Source organism: Cinclus cinclus, chromosome 2 (assembly GCF_963662255.1).
Source record: "Cinclus cinclus chromosome 2, bCinCin1.1, whole genome shotgun sequence".
NCBI classification, from domain to species: Eukaryota; Metazoa; Chordata; class Aves; order Passeriformes; family Cinclidae; genus Cinclus; species Cinclus cinclus.
The window spans coordinates 86,013,000-86,032,633 of record NC_085047.1 but is presented as its reverse complement, the minus strand read 5'-3'; the positions used below and the strand labels follow the sequence as shown (position 1 = coordinate 86,032,633).

At 39.0% G+C, this 19,634-nt stretch overlaps 1 protein-coding gene across 4 annotated transcripts in view; it reads right to left on the bottom strand.

Annotated features, from left to right (window-relative positions):
• Window positions 1-19,634, bottom strand: part of GABRB3 (gamma-aminobutyric acid type A receptor subunit beta3) — a 194,764-nt gene that overhangs the window by 13,072 nt on the left and 162,058 nt on the right. For all 4 annotated transcript variants that reach the window (XM_062487860.1, XM_062487863.1, XM_062487861.1 and 1 more), the window contains 3 exons: window positions 14,031-14,113; window positions 12,824-12,961; window positions 4,807-4,959 (listed from right to left, as the gene is read on the bottom strand). In XM_062487860.1, the coding sequence (XP_062343844.1) occupies window positions 4,807-4,959; window positions 12,824-12,961; window positions 14,031-14,113 (374 nt within the window). The remainder of the gene's footprint in view (window positions 1-4,806; window positions 4,960-12,823; window positions 12,962-14,030; window positions 14,114-19,634) is intronic.

Sequence of the window (19,634 nt, the reverse complement as noted above, 5' to 3'; positions counted from 1 at the left end):
TAGGTCTCCTCCATTACTATTTTCTTTGATTCCATAATTATACCATCAGTTTACAAGTAGTCACTAAAATACAAGCAGAACAAAAATAAAGGATGAAATAAATTTGCTGCCATATAATAAAGCACAGCTTCTTTTACCTGAAGAGACAGAAATAAAGACAACATAACTCAAAATCAAGCTGTCAGTAATACCCTATGAGACTGTGTAACAGATATTTTGGATATTTAGTAGGTTAGTGTCATACGGTTTTCAGTGCTTTTCCTCTAAACTGTGAAACAAGCGTGCATTGATGCCAGATGTCTGGTGATCCGGAAGATTAAGCACACTGAATAGAAAGGTGGCCACCACTAACCAAAGGAAAAATACATTCCCTGGGAGATCCTGAAACCTTGCAGCCAAATATTCTTCTGAAGCTCAATAATTTATTTTAAAGCACAGCAGGAGGGGAAGAAGCTGACATGCCCCCAACACAGTAAAATAATCTTGTGATTATAGTCCTTCCCACAAGGGAGGACTCTAGAGATTATTCTTCTCCTCACTCAAAGGACTGAATTTTGGAACTTCTAGGGCTAACTAGCAAAAGGTTGAGACAGCAGAACTGATAGGTTTGAATATTTCTCTTGAGATCAGTCCTATATCACCATCCTTCTGCAGTGTCCATAGCACATAGTTTCTGGAATGAGTTGGCCTTTGCTCTGTACCTTGGCTTCACTATGGAGGCAACTATTTGGTTCAGTGCAGCAAGGGATCAGGCACAGGGGCAAAACATGGGAGTGAATGAATAGAATCAGGCTCTTGCAGAGAACACAGGCTTCTTACAGGAGTTGAGTAAAAGTTTGTGTCCCAAGAATTACACAGGAAATGCTTCCCCAAACAAATACTTAGGAAATCAGGTGTACCTTCTCTGTACTGCACTTTTCAGAGCCTTTCATGTATGTCCAAAAGTGCTACATTGCCTCCAAACTTATATACCACTTCACATGAGGATGCCATGTAAGTTCACAGAGACTACATATCTGAGAGCAGCTGCTGCCTCCCCTGGAGGCAGGAAAGCCCTGCAGAGAGACCTCGACAAATTAATGACTGGGTGGGCAATCACCAACCATGTGAAATTCAACAAGGTGGAAGTGCTGGATTCTGCACCTGGGATGGGAAAAACCTCAATGTACAGACAGATTAGGGGGCAAAAGGCTGGAGAGCAGTGCTGTAGAAAGTGCTGGGGGTCCTGGTGGATGGCAACTTGAACATGAGTCAGAAGTGCCGTGGCAGCCAGGAGGGCCACCCTTGCCCTGGGGTGCATCAGGTACAGCATTGCCAGCCAGGCAAGGGAGGGGATTGTCCTGCTCTGCTCTGAGCTGGGACAGCCTCAGCTTGAATACTGTGTGCAGTTTTGGGCAAAACATAAAAAAGATATTGAACTATTGGAAAGTGTCCAATGGAGGGCAACAAGGATGCTGAAAGGTTGTAAGGGGAAGCCGCATGACAAGAAAGTTAAGTCACTCAGTCTGTTCAGCCTGGAGACCTTATTGCAGTCCACAACTTCTGGAGGGGAAGAGGAGGGACAGGGACTGGTATCCTCTCTGTGGTGAAGAGTGACAGGACTCAAGGGAGTGGCCTGAAGCTGTGTCAGGGGAGGTTTACGTTGAATATTAGAAAAAGGTTTTTCACCCAGAGGGTGGTTGGGCATTGGAACAGGCTCCCCAGGGAAGTGGTCAGAGCACCAGCATGACAAAGGTCAAGAAGCATTTGGACAATCCTCTTGGGTCCATGGTGTGACTCTTGGAGATGGTCCTGTGCAGAGACAGGAGTTGGGACTCCTGGGGGGTCCTTTGTGGGACCTTCAAAATCACCACTTTCTGTAACTCTGTGATACCAGTTTAAGACTATTAAGAGGGGGTTATACAAAGGAACATAGGATTAGACCCTTGATACTGAATGTTATTATACAAATGCCACAGACAGAATCACCAAGGCACTAATTGTTTTCTGAGAAGAAACTGCTAGATGGATTTTTGTCCTCTCAAAAGGACTTTGTAGCAACTGGAAATAGAACATCTGGTCTCCTGAGCTTGCCTTGTAGTCTGATTTTTGTTCTAATATTTGTCTTACAGTACTTGATGAACTTGTGCTACACAGAAATGGGCCACATGAGACAGTCTTGCTCCTTAAATGAGGAAAAAAAATCTCATGAACCTGTAACAGAAGGGCATGGAATGTCACTGGGTATGATAACTTCTGTCTAACCATCTGCTCCCTGCAGTCCTGGCCAGTATCTAGATGCTGATGGTTGTGTTTCAAGTGCTACCCTCACTTGGTCCACCTGGGTGGATCTCTGGTATCCAGTAGCTCGTTTATGAACACATCAGAGATGTTTGGGCTCTATGCCCCGCTTCCTATTAACCTACTACTTAGCTCCAAGCTGCTAAACAAACACTAGCTGCTGACTGGTAATCACAGACTATGTCAAGCTAATCCACACACCAGCTAATCCACAGTATATGCAGAATTACTGCACAGTAACTGCAGTTAATCCATAGTAACTCCAGCTACCCAAATTCAGATGCTGGGTAATACACTGCACAAAGGTAGCTACCCTGCCTGCTTTGGTATGCATGACCTTTGGAAACATGGTGCAAGGAAACAGGGAATCATAGGGACATGGGTTGGAGTCTGTGTTTGCTGTGATACATTACAGAAAAATAAAGGACCTAGGGAATATGTTCAGGTTTTCAGAAAATAAGAGAATACAGCAGGAAGACAGCACAGACTTAGTTACCAGTTTTGGGTAGGAAGGCAGATGCATAATTGGGAAACACAGGGTTAAAGCAGAATTTGGGACAAAATGAGAGGCAGAAGTACTTATAAGGAATTATAGATACATTTCACCTTCCTTAGCTATAGGTATCCCTGAGTATGCTTCTGTAAAGGATTAAATATTTGCTAAGAAATATTTTCATAGAATCTGTCCTAGTTCTGGCCAGGACAGGATTCATTTGTGCAGTAGCCAGGAGGAGGCATGGCTAGGACCCAAAGGTTATTCTATACCACCTCACATCATTGCCAGAGATTGCAGGGAGGGAGTCTTTTTCTGGAAGGAAGTTTGTCTTCAGGTTGAGGTAAGCGTGGCCCCCACTGAGTCACGAGTTCCACAATGAGCATTTTTGCTTGTGAATCACTCTCTTTTGTACAGTTTTGTTCGTATGTTGCTGATCCTGTTCATTTTCTTATCGCAATGCTGTTTCCAGTAAATTGTTCTTACCTCAGCCTTGGATCTTTGCCCTTTGGGCCTCCAATTCTCTCCAGCCACATGCAAGGGGGAAGCAGGTGGCAGTGTGGTTTTAGTAGGAGCACTAAATTGGAGAATACCATTCCTAAACTATGACAGAATCACAGAATGGTTCGGCTTGGAAGCGGCCTTAAACACCATCTAAGTTAGCTGCCATGTGCAGGGACCTTCCACTAGATCAAGTTGCTTGAAGACACGTCAAACTTGGCCTTCAACACTTCAAGGGATGGGAAATCCACAGTTTCTATGGGCAGCCTATTCCAATGCCTCACCAACCTTACAATCAAGAATCTCTTCTTAATCTAAATCTACCCTCTGTCATTTTGAAGCCATACCTCCTTGTCCTGTCATTACATGTCTTTGTATGAATTCCCTTTCCAGCTCTCTTGTAGGCCCTCTTTGGGTACACTTTAGGCTGAACAAAACTAAGTCTTTTTGGCTGGCCTTGACAGGAGAGGTGCTCTAGCCCCTGATCACCTTCGTGGTCCTTCTTGGGACTCACTTCAACAGGACCATGACCTTCTCGCATTGGGGACCCCAAATCTGGATCCAGTATTCCAGATGGGGTGTTTTGAGAGCAGAGCTGAGGAGAAGAATCACCTCCCTCACCCTGCTGGCCAAACTGATTTTGGTGCAGCCCAGACACAGCTGGCTTTCTGGACTGCAGGTGCACATTGCTGGGTCTTATTGCTCCTGGTCAATCAACACCCCAAGTCCTTCTGCTCAGGGCTGCTTCTCAATCCATTCTCTACCCAGCCTGTATGTGCTTATGATTGCCTGACCCACATGCAGGATCTTGCACTTGGCCTTGTTGAACTTCATGAAGTTCATGTGGATTCACCTCTCAAGCTTGTCAAGGTTCTTCTGGATGGCATCCTTTCCCTCCTACAAGTCAACTGCACAATCTTCTACTGACCTTCCCTTATTTAAAGGATACCTTGATCTGAAAAGTTCTTGGGCAGGAATCACATACATGGGCCAAATCCATGTTTTTTTCTGTCATTAGGTAAATGACACTTTAAGCTGTCATAAACATGCACTTGACATACCATGTACCCTGAGGGTTAGGTGGCATGGTATGGTCCATAGCTGATGTGCCCCCGTGAGCTGCACTAGCAATGGTTCTTGAAGTCTGTTCCTGCCAGTGTCAGTTAAAGCACCCAGGATACCTCAGGAGAAGTCTTGGAGCCACATTTGTCCTCCCATGCTGAGCTGGACTAAAGCCCACGCTCAAGTATGACTGTGGAGCTGGTCTCCTAGATGAAATTACTGACAAGAACAGTAACTTTGATGAGAACAAGTCTGGGACCTGTATGAGCAGCTCATGTCAGAGATTTAGTGGTAGCTACACTCTTGCATGCAGGGGAAAATAGCACTTTTGAGGCAATACTGGATGACATGACTTTGACGCAAATTATTTTGTAATTTCAAAACACTGACATCACATTGTAGTTTTTAACAACCTCTGAAGGCTACATTAAGTCTGACATTTTTATGTCCCACTCATTCTTAGCACATACCAAGGGCAACTCTTGCTGCTGATGCATCATAATTGATCCAGAATGACACCCATGATAAAATGGTAATCAGTATGGACGGCATATAGGTTTGAAGAATAAAGTAGCCTATATTCCTCTTCAACCTGAAGCTCAGTGAGAGTCTTGGATAGGCACCTGAGAAAAGAGAGAGGAAAACGTTGTTTATACTGAAGGCAAGTCACTTGTAGATAGCTGCCTTCAGTTTCTGCAGAAACTAAAGCATGCACATTTTGTGGGGTAGCATGACATCTGCAGAACAGTACGGATGACACCTTCATCGTATTACTCATTGGTATTAAAAGAAACCTTGCAGTGAATACAGTGATAGCCAAGTAATTCACTGGTATTAAAAGAAACCTTGTATTGAATACAGTGATAGCCAAGTAATTTGTATTTGGGAAGAAAAGAGAGACAGTAAATTACTTGGGACTCTTGAACAGATAGGAGAGCACGGGTTAGTTTTTGAAAACAAACTCTTAGGTCTCCAAGTAAAGTGCTTATCCAAGTACAGTTTCCTTTATAAAATTTATACTGAAAGAATAAGTAATGTACATAGTTTTTCATTTACAATGAAGAGTTGTTCAAGAGATGAGACTTCTTAATTACATCTGAACTCTAAGAAACAGGTGACCTGTGGTGTCAAAAATAAATTGCAATGAATTCCACTAAAGGAAAAGCCTTCAGACTAGATCCTCTAACATCAATTACAGCCAGCCCAAATTTTTCTTCCAAACATATTTTAAACAAAAAAAAGTTGAATTTTGTTTGTGTATATATATATATATATATGTCGTGACCAGTTACAACAGAAAAAAATAACAATGAAAAGAGTTAATAACCTCAATACCAACTTAATTTCAAATTGGTGTATATCTTACTGAATTAGTGTTAATCTTACTAAATACATTTTAGACATATATTCAGACAAATATATTTAGAAATCTCAAACTGTTAAAAATAATTGTGACTTTTTTCACCAAATGCAAAGATGATTAAATCTGAGTACAGCTGTATAAGAAAAAGGTAGTGATTCGAACATAAGCTCCACGATTTCAGTGTTCACACTACCAGCCTTACATATACTTCTAACAGCTCTTCTAAAAGATCTAGTTAGTCAACATCTTAAAAAAAATTTCAGCACATACCAAGAGCCCAACCAGATATTAGAACACTTCCCACCCATTTTAATGCAAATATGCAAAATATATGAAAGATTATATAGAGAGAAAAAAAAGAAAAATTAACAACTTCCCTTTAAATTACATTCATATGCTTGCATATGAGCTTAAGAAACTAAATTTGCTCATATAGACATGAATGATGGATTTCCTAAGAAAGCAAGGGAAAGAGGGATAAAAACCTGCAGATTTCTCTTCATCACATTCCTGATAGTTCATTACACTTTGAGTTATATGACAGAAAAATGCCACACCATTTCCAATCATCAGGAGCACCAAGGTAATATCAAACCTATGCAAATATCCTTAACTATTGTATCAAACTATCTCAGAACAACTACAAACAGGTAAATAAATATCTGGTAGGTGTATCTGGTTCTGTGATTACTTCAATCAGTAGAATTTTTTTTGCAGAATGAAACGCCTCTTAGTTTCGCCAACAGAAGTATATTGGTGGAATCAGAAAAATGCATTTAATCTTGATCCTGCCAAGGTTTTCTGCTGTCTGAAGCAGTCAACACAATTTTCAGCAAGCAAACATCTATACTGTAGCTTGCTTAACACCTTCATTTTCCAATGAGCAATGTTTCATTTCAAAAGACAAGCTCTTGAATTGAAACCAGGCCTGCTTTTTCAGCAAAGCTTAACTTTTCCATTTGGAATCTTATGAAAATATTTCTGTGGCCTTGTGCCTGCAGACTACATAAATAAAACAGGAGATGATACTAAAATATATAGACACTGCCATCGTGAAATACATGAAAAATGCAGCAGATCTGATCACCTTTCTGTAATAAGAGTAGAGCATCAGACAGAATCTTTATAAACCTCTGTTGAGAAAAAGTATTTAATATAATATACTGCCCACTCAAAGGATTTTCTATAAATGTGTGTAAAACTTTCCAAAAGTCCTGTCCAGGTCTAAATATCTGTGGAATATATTTGATAGAGGTAACAACTGAAAAATCTCCCATAAAATACTGATTGCTTGATTCAATAATATGAAGGATTAATTCAAGAAAGTTCAGTAGAACTGAATTACTGAATCAAAGCAAATTCTTGGTTTGCTCCAGAGCCAAGGACCCCAGATGCACTAGGGAAATTCAGAGAAAGAAGAGAGAACTTCACCACTGATAAAGCACAGAAAATGGTGTGGGTGAAAGAGGTGTGTATCAACAGGGGAGAGAATAACGTGCCACATACTTTAGTAATGTTCAGTAATGAAATACCAAAGAAACCTTGTAACAGAGTGAACTTTAGACATTTATCTTGAATGCTTCACCTATAACCATCATCCATTACCTCAGCACCATTTCTGTCTAATTAGGTGAGGTAATTACTGAAACCAGTGAGATCTGGCCTTAAAGGTGGACTCCCCAGAGAGCTGACCTCAAGGCCAGAGACACCAGCCTAAACATGCTTCAAGCACCATGTTCCTTGTCCCAAAGTTAGAACCCTAAGAACCATGTCTAGGGCCAGAGCTGTCAGTGCTTCCTGTCTTCCAGCTCTAAAGTTGGAGCTGACTGCAACAGAGATTCAGTTGCTAACCTGATAGTGCCCTGGTCCTTTTGAGATGCCCTGTGATATCTCAGACACCAGCACACAGCTTATGGACATGACATACCCCCTACACCAGCATGTAGATACGACAAAGACTGCCTTGTGCCCTCTCAAATAGCAGTTGATTAAGCAAATCACTTTAACTGCTTAAACATGAGCTTGATGTCAAAGATCCAGTTCATCAGCAAAGGATACCTAGAAAATTATCCATCACCTCCTAAAATGGATTCCTAGAGTGTACTGAATTTGTCTCCAGACTCTACCAACTGTACAGACTAGATTCTGAACAACTCAGACACCTAGTTCAAATGTTGACACTGAAATTATATTCACCACAAATCAGAACAAGATAAAACCAAACCCTGCAAGTCTCAGAGTAGATTTTGATGGTGTGAGGCTCCCAAGCAATCTGAACAAAAGACTTGCTGGCAGTAGAGCTGCTTACCGCAGCTGACACCTACAGCATAGACTTTGCTAGGGTCAGGTTGAAACTGAAACATGAACTGGTAGCCTCATTTTTTATCATGCTACATAGCCAGGGTTCTCCTTTAGGTACCTCTCCCTGATACTATGGGAGTTTATGTTACTTTCAACTGAATTGCTTCTATGTCTTGAAAAATTATCTATTGACCCTGCCTCCAGCTTGTCATCTCTGCTACTGCATCTCACCTCAAGTAAACAGGCCACAGGGGTCTGTGGAAAAAAAAAATTAAAAGAAGGACCCCTCCTTATTTCCCATAGTTAATTCTCCCTCTTTGAATGGCTAAAGCTCAGTGAAAAGGATGGGTCATAACCTTCATGGAGCAAGGACTGTAAGTCCAGATCTTTCTTTATCTAAGAAGGATCCATCCTGTGGATTACTTATTTAGTATAAATTGACTTCTGGGTAAACTCAGCAATTACACTGTTACTTGCCTGATTATGATCGCACAATGATTTGTCAATTAAAGCTCAGTACATTTAGAGATTAACAGGAAATTCTGGTTGTTAAGTTTCCATAAAAATTTTGTGGTTTTTTCCTTTGTACACCTTGCTTTGCCTTGCTATCCTTCCTCCCATCTCATATAGCATGTTGACGTATATGGGCTAACTTAAATACTACAGGAATAACAGAACTTTGCCAGAAGTATTTAAATCTAACAGTTTTGGAAATGAAAGCATGAAAATACTTAATCAATACTTGAGCCTTATATATTCCTGTTTCACATATTTGGGCACTTGATAAAAAAAGAACGCTTGTTTCTGTCCCAGTTTCATTAAAAGCTAGCAAGCTGAAATATCTGGCTTCAAGGCTAAATTAGTCTCTTGCTGTTTTACCCAAGTATGAAACAAGATAACAGAGTTGATCAGTTACAAAACTCTTATTTTAATATGTTCTTCTGGGAAGGTTCTTTGGCTAATTGGAAATGTACTTTATGTACTGATCTTTCAGAATACAGCAAATATTTAATTTTCAAATATTTTAAGACTGCCCTCCTTTTACCAACAGACTTTGACTGCTAGGTGTCTTGAAGCTTTTAGGTGGTGTTTTTCATATCCCCATTCCTGTTCATTATCTAAGCACTTTGGGATAACAAACATTTAGGATGCAGATTCAGGTAGCAGACTCAGCACTACATTTCAGGTGTTTGAATGAAGATATTTGCACATGGATGAAGCATAAGCTGTTAGTGGAAACCATGGAGACCTAGACTCTAAGGGTGTGATTTAACTGCCTGTACTGAGGTGTCTAGGGCCATTTGAGATGTGTTTGGCTAAAGAAGAGCAGAACAGAACACTACTTAAGTAATCAATACTGGAGCACTAGATGGTGAACATAGGACACAAGGCTGTAAGAGACCAGAACAGCAGCCTAACTGCTAACCAGGACCTTCCACAGCAGGTCAAGAAGCAGCAGATTGTTATGTTTAGGCAACTGAATAGTCTTAAAATATTCATTTGAGAAAACAGAGGTATTCAAGAGCTGAATACTCTTTAGGCTTCACTGACAGCACTGAATGGATAGCAGTTGACTGTGAGCTTAATTCAGTTACTGACACGTGGGCATTCAGTGCCATATAAATATCCTATGGTATCCTGTATGGCCTTCAGTTGGTGTTTGAAGGATAGCCAAACCAGGTATTTCTTCAAAGCAATTAAAAAATAATGAATACAGGAAACAGGCTATTGTACATGGTTTTGAAGATACCTTCTAGAAGGTTTTTTTTAATTCCCAATCAAGTTTTCTCTTTTTTTTTTAAACTACACAATCATATTTCTCCACTAATCTCAGGTATGCCATTTTCTAGATTTTCACTCACACTTGCTTATTTTCCATAAACTCTCTTCTATTGCTCTATTACTGCCTTCAAGAGTGCTACCCTTGACCACAAATAGTAAGCTCAAGCATTATCAACGTAAATCAAACTTCTTTGTATGATGAGATTTGTGGGTTTGTTAGTTTCTTTTCTTTTTCTCCCAAAAAAAGATCTTACTGGCTCGTGTTCAGTCTGAGATCAACAACAACCCCTGTATTTCTACACACAGAACCCTGGCATTCTCTAGCCTTAATTTGGATAGGAATAATTAGTTGCACAGACGCTGTATTTTGAACTTGTCCATATTGAATTTTGTGGTTTTTTCGACACGTTTTGCTAATTTGGCAAGATAAAATTTAACTTCCATTCTATACTTCAACAGGCATGCAGTTCTTCCTGCATTCTTGCAGCTCCACCCAGATTTCTGTCATTATTCAATGGGGGTTTTCCCATGCTTATCACTGCTCTTCAGTAGTAACTGGGGGAACAGATTTTTCCCTTTGCCTAAGTTATACAAGATTATACAGCACAGTTTCTCTCAAAGGACAGGAGAAATAACTGATTCAAAAGCTGTTTATGGCATGACTCTGAAGTCTTCTTTTAGTTTTATTCCATCAAAGCACACACTACAACTGAAACCTCTGAAATGTTCACTGAGATACTGCACTCAAAGAACTAATATCTCCTCCTGAGACTTCAATAACCTCAAAGCCAAAAACATGCCTAACTTATTTTCCATAAAAAAGAAAAACTGGCCCTAATTACTAGGACTGTAAGAAACTCTTGAGAAGAAACTTGAAAACTGTCTGCAGACTTTATATCTGATCTGCTGGCATGCTTTAGATTTAGATTTAAACTTGTGGTATTGAGAAACAAATGTGATATTTTCCTGCATGGAAATACTTGTCATAAAATGTCATAAGTAATCAAGCATTTTTATAATGCCCTGTATCAAAGCAATAGTAAATTCAGTGTTGTGTCTTCATCAGTGAAAAAAATTAAATGTTTCAGAAAATGGCACAAGAAACATGCTGTTCTCTGTGACTCCCTAATGCCAAGCTTTCTTAAACCTTGAAGCATGAGACTTTTTTATTCTTTTCAGTAGTTTTTTCAAGAAAGAGCCATTAATATTCTGAACATTTGGTCAGTCACAGAAACATGTGCTTGTAGTTCAAGTCTCTCCAGTATTTGTCATATATCTCTTCGGATTTCTCATTTGCATGATTTTTACAAATCTCTCTTCTCTACATTACTAAGTCATGCATTTAGTGAAATATTTCATATTGAACTGAAAGATGGCCTTGGACTGTCATAAAGGTCACTCCACAAGTAAGTTCTCTGTATTCTCATTGTTGTTTAAAAGAGCCTTCCTACAAAAGCATATCCAGTCCTGTGGAGGTGCAGGTAAGCCCGGGCTGCCAAAGGTGACACCAGCTGCAGGACAGGATATAGGATCAGAGCAACTGATTCTCTATTAAAAAAAAAATAAATACTTCCATTCACAATGGTAAACAACACCACCAGCAGCTGGCAAAGCCCCTCATAACAATCTCAATCCCAGCAATATTTACATTTTGTTCTGAAATACAACTTGTATTTCTGTGTACTTTGAAACAGATGCTGTGTCCAAAGAGTGGGTGAAGCGATGCTTACAAACATGATTGAGCTGTGCTTCATTTGTTCTAGTGTGCTGAGACAGATGGAACAGCACACTCCTGTGGTCTGAACAGCATTGAAAATCTGAGTGCCCCCAAGAATGAGCCAAACAATGGCCCCACATGTGCTGATGGCTTTCTGTGTTGCTTTGTTTTTGTCACACATACTCCTCTATTTTGGTGTCTAGCACCAAATATGTAAATCAACCTTGTAATTTTGTAATCTAAAGACATTCAGTGCTCTGAGTTACTATTACCTTTTATTCCATCTTCAAGGAAACAAGCAGGGATTTAATTTTAGCACTTAACAATGGTAACAGATGCACTGGATGGCTATGTATAAAGTATCATATCCATCAGTGCAAATCAAGAGATAAAAGACATGACATTCACTATATAACAAGAGAACAAACCTGCACTAAAAAGTTGCAGGGAGGTGTTTATAAAATTGGTGGCTTTTTCACCTAGCATGCCAAAATACATTTATGTATGACCAGTTACCTATAGACCACATTTAAACTCATGATTCAGAGGTGAAAGACTTAATATTTATTTAGATCATAGATATTTAGGTGTCTAGTTAAGTATCACATACATACACAAAAAACTAAAATAAACAAGGAGGCAAAGAATCACAGAATGGTTTGGGTTGGAAGGGACCTTACAGACTGCATAGTTACAACCCCACTGCTGTAGGCAGGGACACCTTTGACTGTACCAGGCTCCTCAAAGCCCCATCCAACCTGGCCTTCAACACTTCCAGGGATGGAGCATTACAACTTCTCTGGGCAACCTACTGTCTCACCACTGTTACAGTAAAGGATTTCTTCCTATATCTGATCTAAATATACCCTCTTTCAGTATGAAAAGTATTCAGTAATTCATTTGTCCTGTGCTACGACTACACATTTTTGTAAAAAGTCCCTCCCTAGCTCTCTTGTTGGCCCTATTAAATACTGGAAGGCTGGTAGAAGGTTCTCTTCCCCAGGCTTAATCCCAGCTCTCTCAGCCTGCTTTCACTGGAGAGGTGCTCCAGCCCCCTGATCATTTTTTGTGGCCCTCCACAGACTTGTTCCAACAGGTCCATATCCTTCTTGTGTTGGAGGCTCTGGAGCTGAATGCAGTTCTGAATCCAGGTCTGGAATTTTTATGGGCTCCTACCACCATGCTTTGTCCAGTAGTTTCTTTATCCAAACATGCAACACAGACTACATATCGTGAATGGTAATAATAGTTAATTATTATTAATAAAACAGTATTTTCATGCACAAGAAAATTAGACACTAAATGGGCAAATCGCAGTACTTGCCTGTGGCAAAGACAACATTCTTTGACACCAGTCTGTATTCCACAATAGAGAACTGAGGAAGTTCAATCCTCTCCACACCAGTGACTGCATTATCTCCACCTCTCCAGTAGAACTCTATGTCATCAGTTGTGTAGCCATCTGCAGGCAAAACAAGGAAGTCAGAAATAACAGCAGACTCAAACATAGCTTCAAACATGCAGTCTGTCATTTGAGACAACAAAAAGAACTGGAACAGCTGGAGAGCTGTATGGTATTTTGCCTGTGGGAAGGTCTCCCAAATCGCTTCGCTACACTACTATAGTCTGCCTGGGAATTTTAGGCAAAATACTCAGCTTCCTTTTAATTTTTTTTTAATCATTCACTAATGGTCACAGTGAGAAGAAAACACTATCCAAGATTTAGCATATCAAATGCATTTAGCACTAAAACCAAAAGTATATTTACACTGATAATCACCAGAAGAAGGTTGATTATTCAATGAAAACAGAGAAACATAACTAGGGCAAACCTTTTCCACTCCCAGTAAACTGTGAGAGTAGCTTCCACTAGTGGAGGACTACAGCTGAATATGGAATATATATACTAGTATTTTCTGTATATGGCCCACAATTTCCAGCCAGTAACAGAAATGGACCAGGTATTTCTGAAGTGTAAATATGCATCTCAATACTGCAGTCCTAGGACATGACTAGGTGAAAAAGAGAATATTGTTCTTTTTTAACACAATTTCAAATCATAAATAGAGCCAATCTGAATTCCCAGGGTAAGTCCTGCACCAAGATGATCCATACATAATAAAGCATACTGAAAGAAAATTGTATCAGTGTTTGCTCTCTTGAAAATAAATCTGATAAAAATACAAATACCTCTCATCTTGAAGATAAGCATCCAGTCACTACCTCTGCCAAGTTAGGCAGAAATACTAAATTATTTCATTCTGTTCTAACCTAATTTTTCTAGGATGTATTCATTTATCTAGAAATTGAAGACTCCTTATACCTTTTAATAATTCAAACAAAAAAAAATTGAAATGGTGATAATTACATGATTCAAAGAGCGCTTATAGACACACACCAATATTATATGGTTTTATAAAACAAAACAAAAACAAAACAAACAAAAAACAAACAAACAAACCAACCAAAAACAACAAAAACCACCACCTAGATCCAAACTAGATTTCACATGCATTTGCTTAGGTACATACAGCTTTCTATTTCCAGAGTACAGTTTTGTTCATCTAATGGGTATCTTCTCAAGTCCATCATACATGCTGCAGTGGTTGTGATTCTGAAATACAAGCATCAAAGAATTTTACTGTGCAGCCAGTAATCCAGGTTTTGGGTGATGGGGTTGTTTATCTTCCAAAGATAAAAGACCCTCTGAAGAACAGATTACAATAACTTAGAATCTGGTCTGCATTTTTATATTGAACAGCAGCCTAACAGAGCAGCAATTACACTGACTTTCAGCAGAACAACTTGCTGTGAATTACCCTTGTGCAACCAGCCCCTTTGGGGTTCAATGGACCTATCTTCATATGCAAATATTACATGAACATTTGCTGAAATTAAAAGATACGACTTTATAACAGAAACCATGAAGTGAAAATAGTCTGCTACAAATGTCAAAATGATTACAGCTGCATGAGTAACTGATTTCTTGGGTTTGTGGCAGGTCTAGAAAAAAAACCCCTGAAATGCTGAAGAAAAAGTTTTAAGTCCAGCAAAATTCTCCGTTTTAAATTTTACTCCCCTGGTTTTCAAATTCAAGGAGGATTTTGTTGTGAAGCTCCATACTGAATTTTAAGTTTTCTCCTCAACAACAACAACACACTTTTGATCCTTATTTAACCATTTAGCACCCTAAGGATGGTTTTGCAAAACATTTCACTATTGATGAATCAGCATTATTAATCAACCCCTTGTATATCAGGAGAGTCAACAATAATCATGTGCAACCAGAACAACTGTCTTAACAGCTTCACGCAGCACTAGCACTTTATTTTGTAATTACTGGATTTATATATTTGCAAAAACTTTAGACAGATATAACCATATGCTCATAATTAATCTGCAGCATATTTTGATGTTTTTCTGAATCACAGCCTTCACCAAGGGTATGTACATTATTATGCATCATTGTTTTTATAATGGCTTCATATAAATTTCACATTTAAATTATCTTCTGAATCTGACTAGTTCTATTCGTTACTGATCCTTTTTTGATATAAACAAGACATGGACCTTGCACACACTTTGTTCCTAAAAAAATAACATTCTAGTGATAATTTATGCTAATAGATACAAGATAGGAAAATGTCTTAAATGTACCTCCAAAAGCTGGAGCCCTCAATGTTAATGGTTTTATTCCTGTGTTTTTCTAATCTGGTAAACTACTTTAAAATTTCAGGGCAATGTTTCAAGAGAAAAAACTAGTTAGGAGCCTTTCTTCACATCTTTCACAGTAAGAAAAGCCCCACATTGTTATTATGAATGTTGTACCCAATCTCAATGAAAAGGAAGAAAAGAGTATTTATCCTTAGTATATAGGATCATTTTAGATTAATAACTACATAATCTCTAAAGAAAGGGATTAAGACCATTATTGCTATCGCACAGGACAACAGAGGCCACCCTTCTCTGACTGAGAAGGTGCTTTTGCATGAAAATATTGTAATTTCTTTGCACAGAGAGAGACAATTGTGTGAGCACAAAGGCAATGAATGGGGAAGGAGAGGAAAAAGCTCAAGGATCTGTTACTCAGCACATCTTCTAACTTATACTCCTACCAGTAGCTAATGAGAAAGGCACACACCTGATCTTTGTGCTTTCCAGCCCTGCCTAGAGCATGATCATGTTGTTGTCACTGCTGACTCCTCTGCCTGTCCTCAGAATACTGTTATGCTAGTCCCACAGGATTTCAGGTACTAACTATTGTATGACAAGAGGATACTCAGATCAGCCTTCCTCCAAGCTACATCTGGGAATTGCTTTGGTTCCTCTGTTAACACCAACTCCAGTGGGCTGGAGCAGTGTACAAAAAGCAGTTCCTCAGTTGCTCTGCAGTTTAGGGAAACGTCTTCCCAGCAACCAACATTTGCAAATGCCATTCTGGAACCTCAGCCAGGGTGCTAAGACACAGGGCTATTAATTATGGAGATGATTAATCATCTGGGTTGTTTACCCTGGAGAAGAGAAAGTTGCAGGGGGATCTTACAGCAGCTTTCCAGTACCAAAAGACAGGCTACAGGAGAGCGGGAGTAGGACTTTTTAGAAGAATACGTAGTAGTAGGACAAGGAGAAATGGCTTTAAACTGAAAGATGGTAGATTTAGATCAGATTTTAGCATGAAATTTTGACTTTGAGGGTGGTGAGGCAGTGGAACGCATTGCCCAGAGAAGTTCTGGATTCTCCATCCCTGTGAGTGTTGAAGGCAAACCTGGACAGGGCTTTGAGCAACCTAATCTAATCAAAGGTGCTCCTGCCCATGGCAGAATGATTTTTAAGGTCCCTCCCAACCCAAAGGTTCCTATGATTCTTTCAGTATCTCCTCAATATGATGACTAAGAGCAGCTCTAGCTAAGCATATAAAACTAGGATTAGCATGCAGTCTTACAGGAGAAAACTTATTCTTAAATCTGTGATTATTAATAAACAAGCAATGATAACCTTAACAAAGACATATTGATTGTGCAATGAAAAGATCTTGCTCCTGAGTCAAATAATAACCGTGTTCAAAGTAAAACAAGTAGGCATGCTTGGAAACTGTTGATATGAAGGTTCTGTCCCATGCTTTAGAAGATTCGCCTACACTAACCTAGGTCTCATGTGGGATCCTGCAGCAGAATCCACATGAGCTAAGTTGATATAAAAGGGAATGTGCTAGCAGACTCTTAACTATTATGTTGTATAACTAGCTTTAAATGCCAGCCATACAGAACACAAATGATTAATTTTATAATATCGTAAAAAATCATAGAGCTGGCAAACTTATATTCAACTTAATAATTGTGTTATGACTCTTAAGGAATTATTTTTATTTTGGTCTATTCACCTACTCCAGTGGTTTCGTTCCAGTACCAGAAACTGCACATTCTTGCTCAAAAACTTTCACGCCACAGAAAAATAGATGTTTTTAATTTAATAAATATCCACTAGAAAGGAATATTCAGCTAGAAATAGACAGAAACAAATTTTCCTCAGTTTTTCAAAGTAAGTTTGGTACTCAGAGTTCCCTCCTGAATGAACATTCAAGCAACCAAATTTAATCTGCACGAATGCCCACCAAAAGCAAATATTAATGGCTCAGGGTTGTGCAATCTCCCAAGAATAGGCTTACTTTCAATGGGATGGGATGGTGCCTGACACAAGATAACAAGGTTTCAAGAACTCATCATCATGGTAGTGACAGAGAAATGATTACGAGCCAGATAGAGATGAAGCAGGACACAGACATACAATTTGTATGAAAGCAACACACAAAGGCAAACTGTTTAATTTTTGACAATTTCCTACTCTGCTTTTCTTTCCTCTGCATATAGATTCTCTTATCCTTCTCTGGTACGGTATTACTGGGCTTATTGCCTTTGATTATATTGCTATATTGTATAAGAACCCCACCTGTGATGGGCTGTGAGGTGCTGCATGCATATAACTGAGAGAAGGGTATTTTATGTCCCCAAAATTTTACAGTATGAATCAGAGTAGGCAATACAGATATTTCATATGTGACTAGGTTACAGTCCTGACAGTTCACTTTCTTGATACAGAAATACATTAATCCAAAAAAGAACAGAAGTAAGCACAGTTGCCTTGTCTGACTGATCACAACTAACCTTTTCACCCTGCAAACATTCATCATGTTTCAGAAATGGGTAATAATGACGTGAATCTTTTCAGATAAAATATATACATTCCTCCACTCCAGGTGCTTTTAACATTGTACTTCCTAAAAAAAAGTGGTTTATGCATGAGAAACACACAAGCAGTGAGACTCTTATTATTGGTCCCCAGACTCTGGCCATTTCCACCTTAGTCTCTTATGGAAAAAAAAAAAAAAAGCTGTATAATCATAATTTTCCTTGCAGACTGTTCTGAAGAAGGTAGAACAACTTCAGTGTGCTGCCCAAAGAAAAAAACTCCCCAGAAATGGGCTGAACTTCAAAAAGCTACTGTTTCATTCCCCCACTATCACTGACTTCCGCTGCAGTAGCAAAGAGCTTTCTCTAAGGTAGAGATGGATGACTGAAGGTCAAGTCTTTCAAAACTGTGATAAATCCTACATTGTTCAGAAGAGAACACACATCTAGTGTGGCCTTGTGATCACTTTCAATTATATATGTGTTGAGGAACTGCTTTGCTCTGTAGATGTTCTGTACATGGTTGCAACACTCCAAAATTTCACCTATTATTCTGAGAGACCCTGGGCTTTGTGGCACATAAAACACCAAGTTCTGGCCTCAACACACATTGTCCCTGGACTGCAGCTTCAGCCCAATGCCATCAGGATGCTCTGAAGCCATAACAGAGGAAGCAGGGTAGAGATGGAACAACACGAAGCACAGGTCTTTGAATCAGCGGAGATAAGGCTCAGATATTTTCTTCCTTTTGATCACATCTTTTGTCAATTTGATCACAATATTTTGCCACAATTTAATTTAAGACAGTTGTTCTTCACTGCTTCATATCATGGATATCTCACCTTGTGTATTACATGCTTCCAGAGAAAAGAAATAGGAAGTATTGTGCTACACATCAGCCATTGGTGAAAACCCTGCTAAGCAAACCCTATTATGTGAAATGCATCTAATGTGGGCACTTGTATTTTGCAGAAGCCAACTTCCTCAAATACACTACTCTATAACAGATAATCCTTGCTTGAATGGGTCCGAATGCTTTTAGAGTGTGACAGAAAGACTGCTACACATTACTAAGATCACAAGAATTACAATCTCCTTTACTTTTTTATTAAATTGGTTGTGGGGATATTTCTTGACATGAAGAAAACAAATATATCTCAGATAATTTTCTTCTTACATTTAACCATTTGTGGAAAGAATCCTAAGCCTGTAGAGTTCCATACCTGGTCAATACCTTGCAAAACAAAAACCTCCTTTTACTAAAACCAGTTAATTACAGAGAAAACATTTTAAACTTAAAAGTTTCATAGTAGGCTGAGTCTATCTCTATTTTGTCTAGAATAATTCATTCACCTCTCCATACACGACACATAATAGGAGCTAGAAAGGTGAGAGCCAAGATTCAAATCAAGTAAAAAGTTCAACCTCAGATAAAATAAGGAAGCAGGTAAAATACTGATACTGGATATATAACCCATCTGCACCACTTTTCTGATCTTTCATTTTTATATTAGGGACTTTTTATCCTTTACTATATATGTGCAACAATCTTGAGTACTATCTCTGCTTAGATATACAAGAAACTTCAAACAATGGAAATGGAGCTTTCACTTGTTTTGCTGACTTAAACCACTAGAGCAAATGAAATAACCTGTTCAAATAAAGCATTATTTTGATAGTACTGCATTTTCCATAAAGATTTTTGCTGGTGTAGTTAAGTTTATTAAGAGAAGGATACTGCAGCATTTCTAACCATAAAAGCTATGGCTGAAAAGAGAGAAAACACAAGTCCAACCTAAAATAGGTAGAACGTAAGACAATGTAAGGTCACTTTGTACCTCTGGTTTGAAGTGTAACAATTACAGTGCTGATTCCTGCTGGAAGAAATCACTGAAAGTACCAGGTCATGATCTTAGCTGTGGCTGACTCCCCCCAGCCAGGGCTACTGCT